At 36.1% G+C, this 21,617-nt stretch overlaps 4 protein-coding genes across 5 annotated transcripts; 1 reads left to right on the top strand and 3 right to left on the bottom strand.

The window, feature by feature from the left end:
• Positions 1-2,568: 2,568 nt before the first annotated feature.
• On the bottom strand, positions 2,569-5,459 carry PTAC16 (plastid transcriptionally active 16). The gene is made up of 5 exons (XM_028054291.2): positions 4,891-5,459; positions 3,698-4,150; positions 3,532-3,600; positions 3,387-3,445; positions 2,569-3,257 (listed from the first exon to the last, which is right to left on the bottom strand). Exons 1-5 carry the CDS (start codon positions 5,326-5,328, stop codon positions 2,726-2,728), a joined length of 1,551 nt encoding a protein of 516 aa, XP_027910092.1. The 5' UTR covers positions 5,329-5,459; the 3' UTR covers positions 2,569-2,725.
• A 1,844-nt stretch (positions 5,460-7,303) lies between these two features.
• Positions 7,304-13,563, bottom strand: LOC114169241 (splicing factor PWI domain-containing protein). The gene is made up of 13 exons (XM_028054290.2): positions 13,218-13,563; positions 12,973-13,062; positions 12,662-12,784; positions 12,207-12,374; positions 12,016-12,102; positions 11,753-11,877; positions 11,053-11,100; positions 10,905-10,961; positions 9,805-10,728; positions 9,411-9,548; positions 9,179-9,319; positions 8,297-8,479; positions 7,304-8,202 (listed from the first exon to the last, which is right to left on the bottom strand). Exons 1-13 carry the CDS (start codon positions 13,236-13,238, stop codon positions 7,563-7,565), a joined length of 2,745 nt encoding a protein of 914 aa, XP_027910091.1. The 5' UTR covers positions 13,239-13,563; the 3' UTR covers positions 7,304-7,562.
• An 867-nt stretch (positions 13,564-14,430) lies between these two features.
• On the top strand, positions 14,431-18,094 carry LOC114168413 (Major facilitator superfamily protein). Its single transcript, XM_028053208.2, has 14 exons — positions 14,431-14,730; positions 14,804-14,904; positions 15,107-15,185; positions 15,447-15,506; positions 15,606-15,672; positions 15,762-15,886; positions 15,961-16,062; positions 16,142-16,519; positions 16,616-16,663; positions 16,765-16,827; positions 16,914-16,994; positions 17,089-17,187; positions 17,462-17,599; positions 17,704-18,094. Exons 1-14 carry the CDS (start codon positions 14,530-14,532, stop codon positions 17,836-17,838), a joined length of 1,677 nt encoding a protein of 558 aa, XP_027909009.1. The 5' UTR covers positions 14,431-14,529; the 3' UTR covers positions 17,839-18,094.
• A 424-nt stretch (positions 18,095-18,518) lies between these two features.
• On the bottom strand, positions 18,519-20,548 carry LOC114168152 (uncharacterized). Of its 2 annotated transcripts, none has more exons than XM_028052887.2 (4): positions 20,431-20,548; positions 19,957-20,253; positions 18,836-19,846; positions 18,519-18,721 (listed from the first exon to the last, which is right to left on the bottom strand). In XM_028052887.2, the coding sequence occupies exons 1-4, from the start codon at positions 20,516-20,518 to the stop codon at positions 18,669-18,671; spliced, it is 1,449 nt and encodes a 482-aa protein (XP_027908688.1). In that variant the 5' UTR covers positions 20,519-20,548; the 3' UTR covers positions 18,519-18,668. The 2 variants fall into 2 exon arrangements, with proteins under 2 accessions (XP_027908688.1, XP_085525577.1); XM_085669451.1 differs by having other exon boundaries at positions 19,957-20,262; positions 20,431-20,532.
• Positions 20,549-21,617: the final 1,069 nt, after the last annotated feature.

The following is a 21,617-nucleotide window of genomic DNA, read 5'->3' as shown; positions in this document are numbered from 1 at the left end:
ACATAAATGCTCTATTTTATTTTAATCTATGATGCACTTATATGATATGTGTATCGAATATAACACGTATCCGATATATTGATATATTTATTTTCAAAATAATAAGATACGATACATGATAGATATGTAATATATGAATATTGAGAAATGTACAATAATTCTTACTAACATAATAAATATATGATTGTTAATGTGTGAATCTAATTTTCCTAATTAGAGATTAATTATTTTGGTAGTCAAAACCTAGTAGTTAATGTTAGTAACCAATTTAAAAATCAATTCATAATTGAAATTATTTTAATTATCAATTTAGAGACCAGTTATAATTTTTTAGAACTATTTTAGTTGTCAATTTGGTCACTGACTAATTATTTTCTAATTTAAAATAAATTATTTAATATAATTATTTTTAAGGTTTTATTATTCGTTTCTTCTTCTAGAATTTTATTATGAATGATTTATGACTTCAATTGTTTATTAACCTTTGTCAATGTGATAAATTTTATTGTAAACATTATATATAATAAGAGAGAAAATTCATCATCCAAAGCTTATTCAATTATGGGCATCTCATATAACAATCAAGTCTCTTTTTAACCCTTTTTTTTTTCAATTTTTACTACCCTCATATTCAACTATTAGGAACGACAAGAACAACACAGAAAACAGCTAAAGATTTTTAAAAACTAAAATAAGCTTAAGAATAAAATATTTTTATTTATTAAAACATATCATAAAATTTATTTTTAAAATTTTGTATTTAAATTAATACCAATAAAAATTAACTGCTAAAAAGTTTTTTTTTTCAAAATCTTTATTATTCCGGAAATGCTATTTATAGTTATCAATGTTCATCTCCACTTCACATAGTTTTTTATTTGCCTAAGAGTAGGATCTGTCTTAGTGACATGTAAGAAATATGAGTTCTAAATGCAACTTAGACCTTCAAGCATTCACTATAACTGGAATAAAATCAATAAGAGAAAATTTTGTAGTGAATCAATATTTCAGATATATACGACAGCCTACAAGAATATAAAGTCACATATAATCATTCGTTTTCCAATCGTTATCCAATGTTGACTTTAATATATTAGAATTTTTACAACTCTTTGAATATTTCATATTCATTATTCACATATCTTGCCTCACAACAATGTCTACCAATCCTCTTATGTTTTGAAGAGTGTAGGTATGCTAAAGTGTCATGAAGTGTGAAACAAAGTTCATGAACTCTAACTATTTATCAAAGTGTCATGATGTACAGCAGTTTCACAAAGTATTATAATTTTTACACGACATTATGTAATTATTGATGAAATTTTATTAATAGAACAAAATTTTATTTTACAAATTAATCTTATCGATCAATTTTAGAATTTTTATTATCAACGAATATTTTTATTAATAATTTAAAATTTTTATTATTAACATATATTCTTGTCGATAATAGAGTCAAATTTTGAAAAATTGATGGAACATATGAATACTCATCTAGGTGACACAAAATTAAAATGGAGTAACATTCAATGTTGGATCAGTTTATTCTATATATACAACAAGTAATAACTTAAGTCAAAAAATAAGAATTTACAAATAAATTAAAAGTATATATCAATTAGTTGTTATATATATATATATATATATATATATATATATATATATATATATATATGAAAGTAATTATGATTGTTAATTAATTACAAGAATTCGCAAATATGACAACACATGTAGCTTGACATAAATTGCTCAAAACAATTAAGTAGTCAAGGACATAAATAATAAATAAGAATCATGTAAAGTAACTTTAGACACATTTGAACAGGAGAGATAGAAATGTCATTAAATAATAAAGTTGTGATAAAAATGTCTCAATTTAAAAAATGTCAAAATTATTCATTGATAAACTGATTGTGAAAGGGTTGGCTTCATGAAAGAAAGGTTAACACTCAGAACATTTTAATATTATTGTTAAGTTATTTATTTACGTGTATGATAGTCTCTTTGCTCGTTCTTAAGATTGAGGTTATTTATTGATTTTCTGTCATTTGTTTGTATTCAAAACTAGAGACTATGTATTGTTAAACTATTTACCAACTTAGACGATAATTTATTCGTTTGTGCTCAAGATTAATTAAGAATTATGTAGTGTTAGATTATTTATTGACGTTTTAATACTAGCCTTTTAATGCTAATGCAATAGTCGTCATATGGTCTTTTCTATCTGGGCCTTATACAATATAAGAAATTTAAAAAATTTGTTAAACTATAATTTTCTATCAGAAAAATGAGCTTGTAATAATAATTTTGGTTTCTAAATTTGCTTATACGAAAATGGAAAAATAAAAACACTACAACAGATAATTCTACCAACTATTTCTTATCTCTGTCTAAATATAATTCGAGACCAAAATCTCGTTGATCTTCTCAAAACTTTGCCAAACATGTTAACTTGAAGATAAAATCAATTTCCCCCCTTTGAATTATGATTTGAGAAAACTATAAAGAAAAAAAAAAGAATAATCTAAAGACGCACAAGTTGTTCATGAATCAAGAGAAAACAGAAGATAAGGGAAAACCCTTTTATTGTTTTCCCAGAAAACAGGGTTCTGAACAAGTACAACTACATAGAACTTTACAAGACAATACACATGCAATCAAATTATCTACGTTAACAAATACTCAAACAACACAGTTTTATGCCGTGCAAGATGTTCCACTTCCTCTAGTCATCATCAACATAGATAGTCTCTTGTTTGAACAGGCCACCAAATACATTTCTAACCTCTTTTGCTGTCTCTGCCTTCTTCGGTTTTTCCTCCTTTGCTTTACTAGCAGCTCTTCTCGGAGGAGTTTGTTTAACCACGGCTTTGTTTGGTGCGAGGTTCCGAGCCTTGGCCTGTCCCCTTACTGTGGCTAGCTGAACCTTTGGTTTCTCATCCTCCTCAGGCTTTTGGATTGAAGTAGTAATCTGTGTGCTCAACTTTTCCCAGGAAAACCCTGCACCAAAGTCTTTTGCCTTGTTCAACAGGTTTTCCACCGAGGCTCCAGCTGCCTCTGCCTTTTCTTGTGCCTCTTGGGCCAGACTAGAACCCAGTGCTTCTTGCTGCGAAAGCTTTTTCACCTCTTGCTCCAACTTCTTTGCTGATTCAGCTGCTTCACTGGCCTTTTCTGCAGCCACTCTTGCCTCTTCCTCTGCCTTTGCTTTTTCCTGCGTTTCATAATAGGCTTTCCTTCTTCCATCCTCGGGAATAGGACTGCAAACGAACTCTTCATAAATCAGACAGAAATACATACTCATCTTCCTCAGAAGGAAGCAACTAAAATATCATTGTTCTGCTATAGATGAAAAAGAGACACAACTAGCTATACATGAACTGTTTTACCTAAAAAGTTCATCCACACGCTTCAAAGGGGCATTCGGATCCGAGTACACTTTCACGACCTATTAGATTGAGAGAGAGAGAGGTGTATTGGTCAACCGAAAGCTTCAATCTTTGTAGCTTTTACATAATCCGTAAAAGAATATACCTTGTTTTCTGCTACCTCAGTATTGGCGAAGACATCAGCCACCAAAGATGCAATCTTGGACTTGGCCACCTACATCATTTTCTAAAAATCTATTACCCACAGGTATGGGGAGAAAAAGGGTGGGGAGAAAAGGAAACAATATCATTCATCGCATACATTACATTACTTTATAGTCGTTCGCACTAGTGTTTCCCTCGCCCAAGACGACCACATTGTAGGAACTTTCGGGTGCGAAATCATCGGTCAAACTTGTCTTGATGAAAGTGTATTTGACGTCAGTTTCAATAACTTTCTGCAGAAACTCTTGTACGGTCAAGGGTTGAGACCGGGAGAAGAGATTGTTGAAGAAGGAGGAGAGACCATCCAGTACATTGTAGGTTGAGGCACCGGCGGCGTTCTCGTCGTAGATGACAGCCACGTGGCCAACTCCGGCCAACTGTGCTGCCTCAACCACCTGCAATGCGTCTATTGCAGACACCTCTGCTGTTGGACCGTTCTCTGCGGAACTAATGGTGACAACCACTTTGCTGGCGTTGCCTATGGCTTTGGCTATTGAGTCAGCATTATCAAAGCTTGATTGCACAGCATTCAGACGCTTTGCCTGCTCATTTGATATAATCTGTGTATTCACCATGCATGCATTAGTTTCCGAAATACACTCCACAAATAGAAATTTCATAGAGTAATGATATATAATTGTATCTCTCTCTTCTTCTCATATTATATTCTCCTCGTCGCTCATTTACTACCTATCTATTCACCACAGATTAGTGTCAACAAATATTTTTCCTGTCGTAAATGGTAAACAAATGTCCATTGATTCACGTCTAATACTAGTGATTTCTCCGGAGTTTTAGCACATGTCAACAAATACGCTTTCTTGCCACATCAGATCCAGTTCATTAAGTAGTCTTAAGATGAATAAAAAAGTGTGTTTCAATCTAAATATGTTATTTGCCAATAGCATTTTTTATTAGTATAACTTTCCATGGTACTGATCATTTTTTGTGTTTGACTAGCAACAGAATTTATGACGTGACGTTCTTAAAAGATCGTCAACAGTCGTAGTCTAAATACTTGAAAATGAATGCTGTTACATTATTATTATAATATTTGAGTAATTAATCACCATATTTTAAGATGATGTTGTAAACTAAACCCGCATCACGGTAAACATGTTACAGATCTCGCTTTTCATGGTGATTTGTGTAATGGCGAAGCTGATCATATTCTTCTTTTAAAAATTACAATTACGTATGACAAATAAACAAGTAATTTAGTAGAAACAAAAAAAAAAAAAGTTTGGTAACTGATCCAATTAGGCAATTAAATTAAGAAGGTTAGTGTTTGAAGTTTGACCTTGTATTGAGCAGCAAGACGAGCCAATTCCTGTGCAGAGGCAAGTTCGGGGACTCCAGCTCGAACACTAAAACCTTCCCTAAGAAGCTTCTGTGCAATGCGAATACCAGCCTGTCCTGTAGCGCCGGCAACAAAGACGGTAGAAGGATCCTTGCGCCTTGCATTTCCAAATGAAAAGCCTGGCGAGGAATTGTTGGATGGAACTGGGATCAAGGAAGTGACATCAGGTATCTTTCCGAAGTCCAAACGAAAGGGGTTGGAATTGGAAGAGGCATCTTTGTCTTCAGGAGAAGAAGAAGAAGAAGAATCATCTTTGGGTTTGCCTATCCCAAATGATGGGAATGATCCAGACTTCTTGGCGAAGACTCTGAGCCTTGGGTTCCGGAGGGTGAACCTTGAATGGGGGGTTGTGGTTAGGAGGGATGAATTGGACATCATGGATGGATTTCCAAGGTCACCCTCGCCTTCAATAGGAAGGAGTGTACGTCTTTTGGATTCTCTACCTCTACTCTACCTCCTCTCACCCTTTCAATCACTGATTTTTTTCGTCTTCTCACAATTATCTCAATGGGAGAGGCAACCGGCGCCTAGCCAATTGCATCCAGCCACGTACTCATACTTTATCCTTTGCGGAAATATCCAACACCAAACGTTCCCAACAGCACAGAAAATGACGTTCCCATTAACACACATGATCATGAATCGAAAATCGTATCTCCTCTAGCACTGTTTTTGTCCATTAACGCATGCACTGTGCTGGTTATGGAATTATTTTACACTGAATTTTGGATAAGGGTATAGTGTACCAACCCAATATAAGGTGGCAAAAGCTTTCATATGCAAACAGCTGTGGGCTAAAACAAATATTTCGAAACTTGTTTTTTCTTTTGTGAACCATTTACTTATTACAGACACATGAATGTGGTCTATAGATGAAGACAAAAAAGAAGTATATATGCATATAGTAAGTTTCGAACAAAATAGTGTAGGACGGACTCCATCCCTTGACTATCAGTTCCAATACTATGGTTGATAGAAAATCGAAACTGAGTTGGTAGCTGCAAATAAAAATGCGTACCGGGGGCTAACTATTTATGCATAAAGTGATTAGCATAACAAATTTTATTTAACGATAAACAACATTAATTAGTTGTAATATGATTTGCTCAACTCCTGGAAGCATCTCTTGCATGGGGCGGGTAGACTCGCCAGATATGTTAATTTATCACTTGAATAAATAGCTTAATATTGAATATCGTTCAAAACGAGAATAGCACTATGCTTCTACGGTTACTAGCCCAACTAAATTTATATAAACTCCAAACACATGACGACATTTAAAACATTTTCATAATATTTTCAAAATGATAAAATAAGTATGATATAATAGTTTTCCGTAAAAATATAAATTAAAAAGCATATATACTACATACAACTTAATTGTATATCTCCAAAATGGTCGTGTTACTACTAGAAATATCCCTTATCATAATTCACGGTTAATCAAAAACATAGGCTACAACTTTAAACGCTACGTTACTTTCACAATATACAAAATAATTTATTTATATTTTAAAAAAAAACAAAAATTGCATCAAGATACACACCCATTTTTTCAAAACTTAAAACCTTTTATTCGCGTCGTGTGCTCGTAGAATTCACGCCACACGGGGAACATAGAGCGTTGGAAGTTCTCACAAGCAAAGGGAAAAAACTAGGTTTTGGATTGCAACCAAGGTAAACCTGGAAACAAGTACTCGTATCATAAAGTAAAAATAAACAAGGCGTTAACATCGCAACGAAGCAGAGAAATCCGAGGCAATCAAATCGCCCTACACGAAGCAACCATGACCCACAAGACGGTAATAATACTTTAAGAGATATCGCCAACTTCTTGCACACAATCAAAGTAGGTAAACGACCACACATTTGTACAACAAATCATACAGCTACATCAAACTCAATGGACCCAACAAATACGTCAAGGAATAATTCTGGGAAACCACCCAGGAACAACTCCTGATATGCCAACGTTAATCATGAAAAATATACAGCGGTAAAGAACCACCTGTGTTATATACAACAGATTTACCTATAAAGCTCTTCTAGAACTAGAAAAATGGCTAAAAGAATGAATACTTCACCTGAATTGAAGTTCAAAATAAAGATCTGCACATGGTCTTCTCACCGAGTCATCTAGAGTTGACATAAAATTCATCTACCAATTGACCAGAAAGCTAATTTAGTATAAACCTCATTAATAATATTACCAAGACCTTCAGGATTAATCTGGTCTAAATAGGAAACTAGTCAACATTACTAAGCACATCAAAGCCATAGGGATAAATAGAGAAAAGAAACGTGGAACAAACCAAAAAACAATAGAAGATAGAACCAAGATGCACCACCCAAAAAACATGAAATTCCCAACTAAGGGGAGACAAATATTACCAGTAAATATAGGGCAATGTCTGCATAGAGTTGTACTCAACAGATTTGCTCAGTAAGCGTCATTTATCCATTTCCGCTGCCAGCATTAAAGATAAATAACATCAAACAGTTACCAAAAAATAAACAAACATAACATTTGTAAATGGGAAGTTCCTAAACAAACTAAGATATTTCTCAAGTTTTTAAAGCATAAAACAACTTAAAAACTCAGAAGTGATGCATTAATTATTCATGCCCCTCTTTGCTTTGAGGGATTCAAGAGCCTTATTCCGCAATTCAATCTCAAGCTTCTTTTGCTCAGATGGTGTCTCTTCACCATCACTTTGATGATAATCTCGTTCAGCTTCCTCGTCATCTGAAATATTGTCTGTTTTACTCTTCAGCTTCAGCTTCTCTGCACGCCGTTCTTCCCTTCTGCGACGCTTCTCTTCCCGTCTTCGACGCTTATCCTCTTTCCGCAACTTCTTCTCCTCCTTTCTCCTCTTCTTAGCCTCTTTCCTGTCCTCTACCTCAGAATCATAACTATAATCCTCATCAGAAGACGCATATTTTTTCTCAGACCTTTTATGCCTTTTCCTGTCCTTTCCCTCTCGTCTATGTTTACCACTTTCCTCAGAAACAGAATCATGTGAGGCACTCTGATTGCCAATATCATCTCTTCCACCTAATTCTGGAGTGGCTTCGGATTTGTGGTGCCGATCACTACTTTTGGAATAATTTGAACGGGATTGGTCCTTGTCATCTGATTTTTTAATATCTACAGCATATGATTCACGAGGCTTCTCCCTTGAAAAAGTTTCCTTGTTAACTGAGGGCTTTTGTTGAGAAAGAAATTCATTGCCTTTTCCAGAAGACTTATCCCTGCCAAAGAAGTTTACCAATGTCAGATATGTATGCAGTGTAGAAGCCAACCATCCCAATAGTTAGAACAGCTGCAGTGAGCCAACCATATTACCGTTTTATCTCCCGGCCTTTCTTATTCCAATCATTGTTATGCTCAGAAGCTGGATGACCTGCATCCCTTTCAGGAGAGAACTCATCCTCATGACCATATTTTGCAGGTGAACCTTTTCTCGTACTAGCTGGGGAGTGTCTTACTATCTTTTGTGATAAGTTTACTTTAGGATCTCTCCTTTCTCTAACAAAACAGACGTTAGAAAATGAGAGCACAGAACAAGAAAAACAATAAATGAATCAATAATAGTAACTTGTATTCAGTGTTACCGGTCGGATTGATATCAGATAACAGAAAATACAGGGAACCCCACAAACCATTATGAAAAAATATCAAAAAACATATTGGGTTATGGTGGAAGCATTGTGGTAAAATAAATATAATATATACATATTGACAATTAAGAAAAGCAGAAAAATATTTGTAATGCTAAAAAGAATAAAAGACAACCATATAATTAATAATAATAATAATAACAATAATAATAATAATAATAATATCATGTCTAGAAATCTAAATAACAACAAAATCAAATAAAAAAACATTACCAAATTCAAGCGCTAAACTTAAAATAACAAAAATACTAATGTCCTAAATTTCTAGTTATATTTTTTATGTTCTTAAGTCACCTTGTTCAGCTGCCATTAGGGTTGCTAGAAAATAGATGATTAAATGTTTCAGATATCTAAAGAATAATTAGAGTGGAAAAGGAAAAAATAAAATAAAATCAGAGAGTGCTGTGACAACCGGCATAAGTCTACCACAGCACATAGTCCACTGAATTCACCATGGCAAAGCCATGGCTGCTTTTCAATAACACTGCTTGTATTCATAAAAAAATTAAACCAACTAGCTAAACAGTTTTATAATTCAATATCACACCTGGAATAGTATGTTTCCTCTGCTTCATCTCTAGTCTGTGGGCTTTCATGGCTAGGTTTCTGGGTTCTTTGTTTCTTTAAAGGACTCAAGCTTCTTTTATTGGATAACTTTTCTCTTTGTTTCATCGTGTTCCCATGAGGACTAAACATTTGCAAAGACCAAAAAGTAAGTGTTCATAAACATTCAAAATCGTGGAGAGGTAAGAATATAGATCAAAGTCAAGAAAAACTACCTTCTACCTTCACTGCTGGTCTCACTTCTTGCTTCTGCAGATACAGATCGATTTGGAGATTTCTCTGGAGTGGACATTGACTCTTGTGATTTATAGTTCAAAGCTTTGCCTCTTCGTACAGACCCCACAGGACTACTCCTGAACATTTTATAAATTTAAATTTAAATGCAGAACAAATCACGTTCAAACTATCACTACTTAATTTTGCAGTCCCTCACAAAGTGTGGGGTCATTATAAAATTCCCAAAGTTGAAACTTGAAACCAACTTCAAAATTGAATACGAAATTATGTCTTTGAAATATGTCTTTCTTAAACACTTTATTATTATCGAATTAATAAATATGAGGGCCAGAGACAAAAACAGACGGCAATATTATTCAAAAGTCACTATACCTGACTCTCTTTATAGAAGACTGCATGGGACTTCTTTGTTGTCTTTGAGAACTTTTCCTATTTGGAGAGGTTGATACATGTTGTATTGGAGACTGAGAACTCCATTCATCTCGAGGAGACTTCTGAGGGGAGATACTTGGAGATCTATTCTTGCTAGGAATAGGTGATCTGCGTTGTAATGGGGATGGTGAGTGTGGAGGAGTTCTACTACCATACCTTCGTTGTATGGGGGAGGGGGATTGCATGGGAGACTCTGATCTATTCCGAGCACTGATTGGTTGAACCCGACGCACTGGAGAAGGTGATCTATGTCGAGTGATAGGTGATCTTCGTCGTCTAGGTGAAGGTGATCTTCGTGGTCCAAGAGGTGATGGTGATCTATGTCTATGACCTGGTGATCTCCGCATTCCAAGAGGTGATGGGGATCTATGTTTGTGCCCTAGGGATGGTGATCTATGACGACGACCAGGAGATGGCGATCTATAACGACGACCAGGAGACGGTGATCTACGACGTCGCACCAAAGGAGATCTATGTCTTCTTGCAGGAGAAGGTGACCTACGTCGTCGCACTGGAGAAGGTGACCAACGCCGTCGCATTGGAGAAGGTGATCTTCGTCGTCGCACCGGTGAAGGTGACCTCCGTCGACGCATTGGTGAAGGTGACCTTCTACGTCGATAAGAAGGTGAACTTCGATGCACGGGGGAATGAATTCTACGTCGTATAGGAGAAGGAGATCTATAACTTGAGCGAGATCTGGATCTTCTCCTCAAATAAAGTGACCTCCTATGAGGAGAACGTCGTGGTGAATGCCTGTGAGGAGAAATAGATCGTCTTCGTGGAGAATGATGAATCTTTTCATGAGAAAGAGAGCGTCCTCGAGCTGCTGGAGACCTAGACATACTCTTTGACCTGTGTCTACCACTAAACAATATACACCCATTAATACAAAATGACAAATCTAAATTAAAATATATTGCACAGTATAGTACTCATTAGAAGATTAATGGGGTGGGAAAGGGAATGAACTAAGATCCAACAGCTGACCAAGTTTCATTTAATTAGCATCAAATTTGGATATCCTGAATATACAAGCATACCCTGAATAACTTCGGGAATTTGAAAATGATTTGCTCATTGACCTTGAGGGTGAGCCTCTGCATGAAATAACAAACATAACGTATTGATAACCTTCCAATTCAATACAAAAAAGGAAAAGTGAAAACTATATTAGCTTTTAATAGTTACCGATGAGGTGAAGTAGAAACTGCAGGTGAATGTGGGGACCTGGAAAGCCTATAATAGATTAACAGTCAATTAGTACATAAGAATTCAACTTTAAAGTTTGAAGGAGCACAGTAATGTTTGTGTAGATTCTCTTCACTCAAACACCAACCAAATACTCAAATAACAAGTAAAGCCTCAGAAAAAAAAGTTTAAAATATATTTTGCATGGCGTGATTGACATTACTTGATAAACTTTAAATATGTAATTCCAACCACATCCAACGTAATATTCAAACATCACATTTCACGCACATAAATCAATATTCATAATGCTAGAAGTTTCAGTAACTTTATGCAGATTACATTGTGATTTATGTTAATTAATATAGGCAATTAATTTTAAGGTTGCCAATTGTCATGAAAAAATATGAGCACTAATAGGATATAGCTTAGGATTTAAGAATGTTTTTCTAAGTTTGTTGGCCTGTTAGACGGGTTTATACTATAAACAGACCTTATATCTCGATTGGGCGAATTCATGCAAGGGTTCTAGGTCAAATTATAATAACATACACCAAATATAACAAAATAATAATCCACTGACTGTGAGAACCAAAAGAAATCATTTTATATTCTGAAGCCTAACCCATAGGTGAACCACTATAAAGTAAAACAAATAACATAACATGTAATTATTAAAAGAAAAAACAATCCAATTCACCTGCTCCTTGCCCTGACACCATTCCTCTTTTCAGGTTCCTTCCCATCTCGATCATATCCTGAATCCTTCAACTTTGAATTTGGAGCTGATGCAGTATCATTATCCTTGGAATCAAATCCACCGTCCTACAGTAGTTTGAGGTAAAGGACATGAACCCAAATAATTGCAGAAGCTAGCTGAACGCCATGGAAACACAAATGAAAGTTAAAACCAAAATCTCAGCTCTATAAAATGTAACTCCAGCATGTACAGAGTAGTATTACCAGTTTCTTAAACCTCTCTTCCAAAATTTCTCTACCTTCCTTATCCTTTTTCCTCTGAATTTCACTGGTTATCCGATCATTTTCAGCCTAAAACATCCACAACAAAAACCCTCTTTTTCAGAAACCCACAAGGGTAAAGAGAAAAGGCATTTTGAGACAAAAATGAATAGCATATTGAGCCTCAATAGCACCTTCTTCTTCAAAAGTTCTTCTTCCTTGGCATCCAAGAATTGCTGAGGAACACCACTGGCATTTTTCTGTGCACTGAGAAGAAGTGTCCAAAGTTCTTTCATGAACTTTCCAGTGTTCTTTTCCATAAATCCAGTAATTTGTATTTGAACTTCCTTCCCGTTCACTTCCTGCGTCATAATAAATAGAATGTGACCAAATGGTGAAAAATTAAAGCATAAATATGTCAAAAAGTTGGCAAAAAACCAAGGAATACAACAAAAAATGCATGACTACATGTAGTTACTGATGGTTCAATTTAAGGAGGAGTAAGACTTCTCAATCACAACCTAAAAGCGTATAGATGTTAGGTAAATAAATATAATATAATTTTCAAAAACACGCATTAAGAGGGGGTAAAACAAATTACAAAGGTGAAAACGCTTCTTAATCTCCGTGATTAATAAAATAAAATTACCTTAGCATCCAGAAGACTGTGTATAAAGTTAATAAGCACTTCATCCTCGAAACCAAGAAGCTCGGTCACCCTTCTGGTGACCCAAGGCTTAATTACTTCCATATTCACCTTCGTCATGTCCACCTACAAATCATGCATCAAACATATTGAATTGAAACAAAAAGATGCAAACAGAAAGGAACTGACTACTAACTAGTGCAAACTTTATTCATCAAGTTCACTTAAACGATAACCCTCGTCGCCCCCAAACAGCAAAAAGCGTTTCAGCAAACCCTAAAAACTACAGATAAAATTTAATCAAGGAAACAGACCAGATGCTCCAATTCCGGTGCAAACTTCTGTGATTTCATCAGCTTCGCTTGCTTGTTCGAAAACCGAGTGTCCTGGTCCGCAGATGTGCCCTGAATACAAAATTCAACAAAGCTAAGTATCACGCTGCGATTAAGATGACAATTAATGGGAAAACAGAGAAGATCTGAGAAATGTTGAGATAAGTTAGGAAGGATTGAACAGGGGAAAGAGTTAATTGCAAGCTCAGAGGTTCCGCTATACTAACTCGAAAGAAACCTCCCGACATCTTCTGATGCCAATCGTTTCCGTACGGAGAGAAGAGTGTGTGACGGAGATTGCGAACGAGAACCCACACGCGGAGAAAGGTGGATTCGGAGCAGAACTTAGGTTTAAACTACGGCACGCGCCGATACACCGATATAAATAGGGGGATAGAAGATGGATAGGTTCTGATTCTCAACACTGTGGTTGAGAAGAGAAGAGAACCGAGTTCCAGAGTTGGAGCGCAGACTCGCTATGCTTCCCCTTAGAACTGTGTTGCGTTTCAGAACCTACTCGAAGCGTGCCCTAATTGCACTGACCCAATTACAAAACCATCCCTTTAGTGTGCAATTACAATTCCACCCATCGGTGTGTTTTTCGCTCTTATAGAGATCTACTGGTGCGGATAGATAATTAATTAATTGATTACAAAAGAAGAAATTATTTTTCTTGTTATTGCTCATGAAAAAAATGTAAATGATAATAAAAATATTATTTGACTGATAAAATATAAGGAAAAATATATTTTCTTTTTCTTTAATTTTGTTACCTTGATTTCGATTTCCATACTTTTAAAAATGAATTAATTAGTTTTCAAATGTATAAAATAAAATTAATCCTTACATCATCTTTATTATTGAATAGTAAATTTAGATGTAAAAATAAATAAAATAACATATTTTAGAAACATTTAAGTAAATTAATCGATTTGAAAATACAATAACGAAATGTAAATTTGAAAAAAAAAATCTTCGAAACAAAAAAATCTGTTTTCGGAAATTTAGAGACACGTTTGGTGCTGGTAAAAACATTGAAAAATAACACTTATGTTGTTTAATATAAGTAAAAACATACGAAAAATAACATTCAAGTTTAACTCATAATTGTTCTTAAAGATGAAAAAGGCTGCAACTACCTATGCAATTGTTAGGTTTCTTGACTCTGTTGGATTTAGAACGCAAGCTTCGGATTACCGGATTACCTCTTTTTAGGTTTATAAAGAGAGGTTTTATTAGAGAGATAAAACCCTTTAATTATATCTGAGTACAATCACATAAAATATTAACACCATTTTCAATCTAAAACCTTAGGACTTTAAGTTGAAAATGATATTAATACCTTATATGATTCAAGGTGTATTGGTGTTGTATCTCTCCGGTCGTAATTCCGCCTTATAAAAATCCTAACACTAAGTCATTGATTATTTGAAAAATATCTTGGCTACTCTGATCGTGCTCCATACATCACTTCACGGTTCGTACTGCATATTCATACCATAGCCTTATACTCTACCTTGTTTGTTCTAGCTGCCTAGCATGGCGTCAACTACTCTCTCCAACTTCGGACTCTCTCTGTTCAACCCACTGCACCATCAACGGAAAAAGAGGCCAAAATCTCTACTCTCATCTTCTCGCACCAATCCACGCCTTGTTTCTTCCATTAACGATCATTTGGCGCTCACACGTGTCACATATCCGATACTCCAGTCTCATTCTACTCCCAAACGCAGATTCCACGTGAGGACTCCCCCAAATTTTCATCAAAGTTTGATGCTTTTAGTCTAATTTGGCTAAATATTCATATGGGCAGGTCGGAGTGCAGAAAGATTATTCTGATGGGGAAAGCTCTGAGACGCTTGTTTCTGACGCAACATACCAAGAGGAATTTTCTTGGTCTTCTGTAATTCTTCCGTATGTTTTCTGTCACTGTTTCTACAAAGAAAGGAGAGACGTTTTGGAGGGAAAAGTAAAAAATTGTCGCTCCATGAATGTGCGGACGAGAAAAGCAACCTATATATCAATCCTACTTTAATAATCAAAAGTTGCTAATTTTAAAATGTATAATAATCTGATTTCATGCTCCAATTAATCAGTATTTTATTTCAAAATTTAGGTTTCTGTTCCCTGCATTGGGGGGATTATTATTTGGTTATGACATTGGTGCCACCTCCGGTGCTACACTCTCACTGCAGGTAATTTTGTTATTCTGTGTCCTTAAATTATAATTTAATACTTTTTTAGTAAACTTTTCTATAAACATTTGTAGAAGAAGAAGATAAGAAAGTAAAATACATTGAACTTCTTCACATTGTAAAAATCAACTTTTTCATCTTAGCTTTCGTAGAAGTTAATTGAAAAGTTTTAATTTGATTTTAGCATTTTCATCTTATCTCTTTTTACTCTTAGTGCAGAAATTTAATCAATGATTTTTCATTTTGTTGATTTCTATCCAGTCACCTGACCTTAGCGGAATAGCATGGTTCAATCTTTCTGCCATTCAGCTTGGACTGGTGGTATGATTTCAGCATCATAACTGGAAAACCTTTTGCAATTTCATGGAAAAGATTTTTTTCATCAGTACATTAGAAACTAATTGCTACCATGAAATATAGGTTAGTGGTTCCCTGTATGGGGCTCTTCTGGGCTCACTTCTTGCGTATGCTATAGCTGATTTCCTTGGTAAGAGCTTTTATTAATTATATTATCCGGCAACTGAATCTTCTTTAGATTGGTTCTTATTGAATCAATTATGTTTGCTAAAACCCTAGGGAGGAAGCGACAACTCATAGCTGCAGCACTGTTGTATATAGTTGGTGGTGTGGTTACTGCATATGCACCAGAACTTGGTGTTCTCTTAGCAGGAAGGCTGCTTTATGGACTTGGTATAGGTTTGGTAGGCTACTCTGACCAGTAATAGTTTTTGCGATGTGGATTCTTGCATAATCTTACAGGTGCATTGTATTACAGGCCATGCATGGGGCTCCTTTGTATATTGCAGAGACATGTCCATCACAAATCCGTGGTACCCTAGTATCATTAAAAGAACTCTTCATTGTCCTGGGAATTCTGGTATTGCATTGTCTTTTATGTCTCTTATCATTAAAGAATTTACTGTGGTGACACGGAACTCACCTTTTTTGTTATGCAGTTGGGTTATTTTGTGGGAAGCTTTCTGATTGATACTGTTGGGGGATGGCGGTTCATGTATGGATGTAGTGCTCCAGTTGCTGTATTAATGGGGCTTGGAATGTGGACACTCCCCCCTTCTCCTCGTTGGCTGCTTCTCAGAGCAGTGCAAGGGAAAGGTTCTTTTCAAGATTTGAAGGAAAAGGCCATTGTTTCCCTGAGCAAACTAAGGGGTCGACCGCCTGGTGACAGAGAATCTGAGAGACAAATAGAAGATACCCTTCTCTCATTGAAGTCTGCCTATGGACAACAGGAGTCAGAGGGGAATTTCTTAGAGGTGTTCCAGGGTCCCAATCTGAAAGCTTTCATAATTGGTGGAGGACTAGTCTTATTTCAACAGGTAGGTCAATTTTGGTGCAATGAGGTGAAACTTTGTGAAGGAAATGTGGTGAAACTTTTCTGTTTTTTTGTCTGATTGGTCACCTTATTACAATAGATAACAGGTCAACCAAGTGTTCTGTATTATGCAGGTCCAATTCTTCAGGTACACAATCCTTATACTCATTTCATTTCTACTTTATTGTGACTGAAATCTGTTCTTTCCATCTTGCTCACTACATATTGTATTCTGTCATCAATATCCAGAGCGCTGGATTTTCTGCTGCATCTGATGCTACAAAAGTTTCAGTTGTTATTGGCTTATTCAAGGTATACCTATTTAGATTTGTCCTACCGAGGAATGGGGATCATTTTGTGACACTGATGATAATTTCTGTGACTGATCGTGCATGTAGTTACTAATGACTTGGATTGCTGTCCTAAAAGTTGATGATTTGGGGAGAAGGCCTTTGCTGATTGGAGGTGTCAGTGGCATTGTAGGAATTCCACCTCATATTAAACTAAAAGATTCTTAATACTCTGCAACTTGTCGTATGCAAATGGTTATTTGGTTTTCTTTAATTTCTGCAGGCCCTCTCTTTAGTTCTCCTTTCTGCTTATTATAAATTTCTTGGAGGGTTCCCACTTGTTGCTGTTGGAGCTTTACTTCTTTATGTTGGTTGCTACCAGGTAAATGTCTCCTGGTCAACTTTGGTCATTGGTCCTGCTTCTTTCACTATCATATTCAACCTGGAGATGAACTTCTTCTACAGTATTCATTAATTTTAGCTATACATTTTGGATACTAGAACGAACATAGGTTGACATGTATTCAGAGACCTCTGCTTCCAGAAAAAGCTCCTGGCCACAAATCAAAATTCTGACTTAATGCTATTGTTTATGAGATCAACTCGATTGATCCAAATACTGTGGTTATTTATGTCATATTGCATCTGCATTGCAGATATCATTTGGGCCCATAAGTTGGTTAATGGTATCAGAGATCTTCCCACTTCGCACAAGAGGAAAGGGGATTAGTCTGGCTGTTCTTACAAACTTTGCTTCAAATGCTGTAGTCACTTTTGCATTCTCTCCATTAAAGGTTTTAGATTCTTTACTTTTGTTTTGTATTTCTATTCAGGAAAAATTTATCATTTTAGCATGACTGCTCTTGTAGTTTATAATCCGCTCTGGTTTCTGCTGCAGGAGCTTCTAGGAGCAGAAAATCTTTTTCTCCTTTTTGGGGCGATTGCTATTTTATCACTTCTGTTCGTTATCTTTTCTGTCCCGGAGACAAAAGGCTTGAGTTTAGAAGATATAGAATCCAAAATCTTGAAATGAGTGCTAATCTAAGATCTTTTATGTGATTGCTGCATATTTTGCTGACTCTCTCACCTTGCGTATGGAATTTGATAGCCATGACAGCGTTTTCAGTAGACAATGTGATTTTTAATCTCTAACCATGATACTCAAATTATGGTTTTAGTATTCATGATTCAATTGCCACGAGGGTTCCCATGCTAACGGATGACCTATAACTCGACACAAATCTTTCAATACATTACCACAGTGCTAATGTTTTGCATCTGTTCTTTCTTATAGTTTCCGTCAGTATGGCTAACATTTGCGTATTTGGTGGATATCATTTCATGCGAGAAAATATACCGTGGAAATTTCTTTTGCGTGCATGTACGCTTGAATTTTCTATTTACATATGCATGGCTTGACATTTAAGCCTGAGTAGCAATAGGTTCTATTTTCATATGTAAAATTAAAACTAAACGTAGATTCTGAAAGAAATTATATTTGAAATCACCTACACTTGTCTGACACGTACTTCTCCCTACCTGAGTCCTCGTTAAATTCACAGAAACAACTAATGAAGTTCGCAAATATAGTAAGTAAACAAATCCTCGATGACTACTGGTACTCGTGAGGTGAAGTGAGTATGAAAAAGTGGAAACTTTTCTTATTCATTCTCGTAAGAATATTCTGTAGAAAACATGAGACTGATTGTGTAATATGTAATGCAATACAAATTTACAACACAATTTATTACATACAAATTAAATTTACAAATATACTGAAATTACGCACGCTTGTCGGGTACATGCATGCATACGTAAAAATGCTGAACACAATATTGGGTAGGAAATACGTTATGGAGGCTTTCAATTTGCCTGAAGAATTCGGCCATGGTTTTCTTCCTGGGCCTCTGTAAAGTCTGCATTTTTAGAACAACAGAGACCAAATGCAATCAGATAGACAATATCATATTACAAAATTGCATGAAGAGGATACAGATAAGATAAGTAATGAAGTGGTATTGCTGTGTTACCTTGCTGGGCGTTGTAAGATACAGGGACTAGTGATGAAGTGCGAGAAACAGTGGTAGATGCTGTCATTTGAGACGAAGCACGAGAAGCATTGGAAGATGATGGCATTTGAGATGAAGCGCGAGAAGCGTTGGTGGATACTGGGCTCGAAGGTGACAAGCGAGTAGTACTTGGAGTAGCAACAGAAGATGCGTCTGCATATTTTGCAGGTTCCTCAGTTCGGAGCAAAGAAGTGACAGCTTCTCTGACCTTCTCCATCACGCCTGCATCACCGGGAGTTCTCCGGGGACTCATTGCTTCAGATATCACCTGAGACAGCGCCTTCTCATCTTCCCCCGGCTCCAGTTTGTTCAACAAGTACTCTTTCATGGACACACCCTTATCCCATATTTGCGCGGTGGGGCTTGTGTTCTTCCCACTCTGTGAAATACCAGCTGATGGTGCTGAAGTTATTGGAGCTGATGTAGTTCGCGGAGTGGTTGTAGGGTACTGAGAAGTTACTACTCTTGCAGGGGGAGTACGAGGAGTGGAAAACGACAAAGTGCTGCGAGTTGTTTTTGGTGCAAATGTTGTTGGTGATGATGACGATGATGGTGAAGGATGATGATCATGATGCTCTGAGGGTTTGGACACAGTGAGACCTAGAAGTTTGGAGGTTACATGTGCAGCATCTGGTTTTTCGGTCTGAATTGTTGTTGACAGTTTAGGTGCTATCGTTTCGGTGGTTTTCTTGTGTAGACCAGAATGAGTACTAGGATTAGTATTAACGTTAATATTAGTAACAGAAGCAGTGGTAACATGTGGGGTGGTGGTTGTTATTGTTGTTGCAGGGTGTGGGTGTGTTGTTCTCTTGGATAAGGAACGGTACAGTGCCCTTTCATGATCTTGTTCGACTACGTGTTTGTCACTGCTTGATACAACATGCTTCTCAGGGATCATAGGATTTGCTCTTGGACTTGGAATCTGCTTCGCGTTTGCTTTGTACCCTACGGGTGCCTTCTCTGATTCGTACACTGAGATGTTAACAATGTTAACAATGAGACAAAGATTTTAAGGATGAGGAAGAAAACACAAATGTTTGTGAAAAACAATGAATGAGGTGTTGTATGATGATGTATATTACTAGGAGCTCCGAGAAATTCAGCTTCCTCTTCTGCTCCATCACCTTCTGCACCAGTAGCAGATGATGGACTACTGAGATTCCCATCCTCGTGCTTTTTCTTGCTGAGGCTGTGGCGAAGTTTCTTGGCCTTCTCCTTGACTTTGGTGAGAACTGATTTCTTCTGATTCTGGGAATGATCGTCTTCTGCGTCATGAGAAGACCTCAACCTTTGGAAGAAAGGGGAGCTGGGGGAAGACAAGTTGGAGGAGGGGGAAGAGGAGTAGGTTGGTGAATGCTTGTTAGACTTGGATGACTCCCCTGCTTGAACTTCAAAATAAGAATCGGTTTTTCCATCTCTCATATTCAAACCAAATCATAAATTATAAACATATATCACATTCTAGATGAGATAATGCAAGCTTACCTTCAGCACACGTGCATGGTTAAAACATTATGGTATGAGAAGTGATGTTTTTTTTGTGAGAAAACGATTACCTCGGAGGAGTTGTTCCATGGTGTGGATGGCAGGGGGAGCTTTTGCAGTAGTTTCAACCTGTCTCTGGGGGCGTTCGAGTTGAGCCATTTTTTTGTGTATGAAAGGCGGAACACAATTTGTCTGAACCTTGCAAGAACTCTGCTTTTATATTTTGGTGTATCTTTGGACAATAAGAGGCAGAAATTGAACAGAAAAAACGAACCGTGGTTATGCAATTGGTTCCGGGGTTCTTGCAGTTTGCAATGTTGAATACCCAAAAACACACCTATGGACTCCTTTTTCACACGTGTACAGTAACAATTTTCCTTACTACTAAACCTCACAAATAACCACTCCTTAAATAAGTAATTTGACCTGGCTAGGACGAGAAAAACCATTGAACCTCTTCAACAAACTTAAACACTATATATCAGTTAAATATTTTTCAACTTCTGTGAGGAAAAAACAGACCAAAATGTCATATATAAGTAAGAACTAAAAACGTAAGATGTGGATTATTTTTGGGTATTAGTATTCAACTTTTTCGAAGACTTTTAAATCTTTCATAAGTAATTAAATAAGATTCTGTTGTTCACCCTGACAAAAGAGGAAAACTTGTCTCTTACATCCTAAATAATGATAATCGTCCTTCTAAAAGAATAACAATATATGCTAAAAGAACAATAAAGATAACTTTTTAATGATGGCGAATCTAGGTTAACCGTGAAGACTGGTTACAGAATCTCAAACACTATATAAAATATGACATGAAATAATTTTTTAGATAAATTATGTAAATATATAGTTGGTTGTACGTGGACATTCATGCAAATTTATATTTGTACTTATAGCGTCCAAATTGTCTTTATAACTTAAGGGCAGAGAACATTTCGACATAAAAAGAAAAGATACGTGGGTTACTGATGCATTATGGATCACTCAGGTAAAAAGACGAGTTACAGAACAACTAAGAATAACTAAGTGTAATAAGCAAAACCTAAAACGACCTAATCTTGCATATTTCAGACCCAACACTCTAGACCCATCTAGATATTATAAATAATATTGTTCACGAGATAAGAAATAAATCTCATTTATTACAATCACTTATATTTGTTGTAGTAATTAACTTGAGCGACATAATATCTTTACAAACACTCTCGCTCTCATGACTCTACATCCCCATATGAAGAGGACATCTTAACAA

The sequence above is a fragment of the Vigna unguiculata genome, chromosome 11 (genome assembly GCF_037176805.1).
Source record: "Vigna unguiculata cultivar grain cowpea cultivar isolate G323 ecotype 2 chromosome 11, ASM3717680v1, whole genome shotgun sequence".
NCBI classification, from domain to species: Eukaryota; Viridiplantae; Streptophyta; class Magnoliopsida; order Fabales; family Fabaceae; genus Vigna; species Vigna unguiculata.
This window is presented reverse-complemented; position numbering and strand designations above follow the sequence as displayed.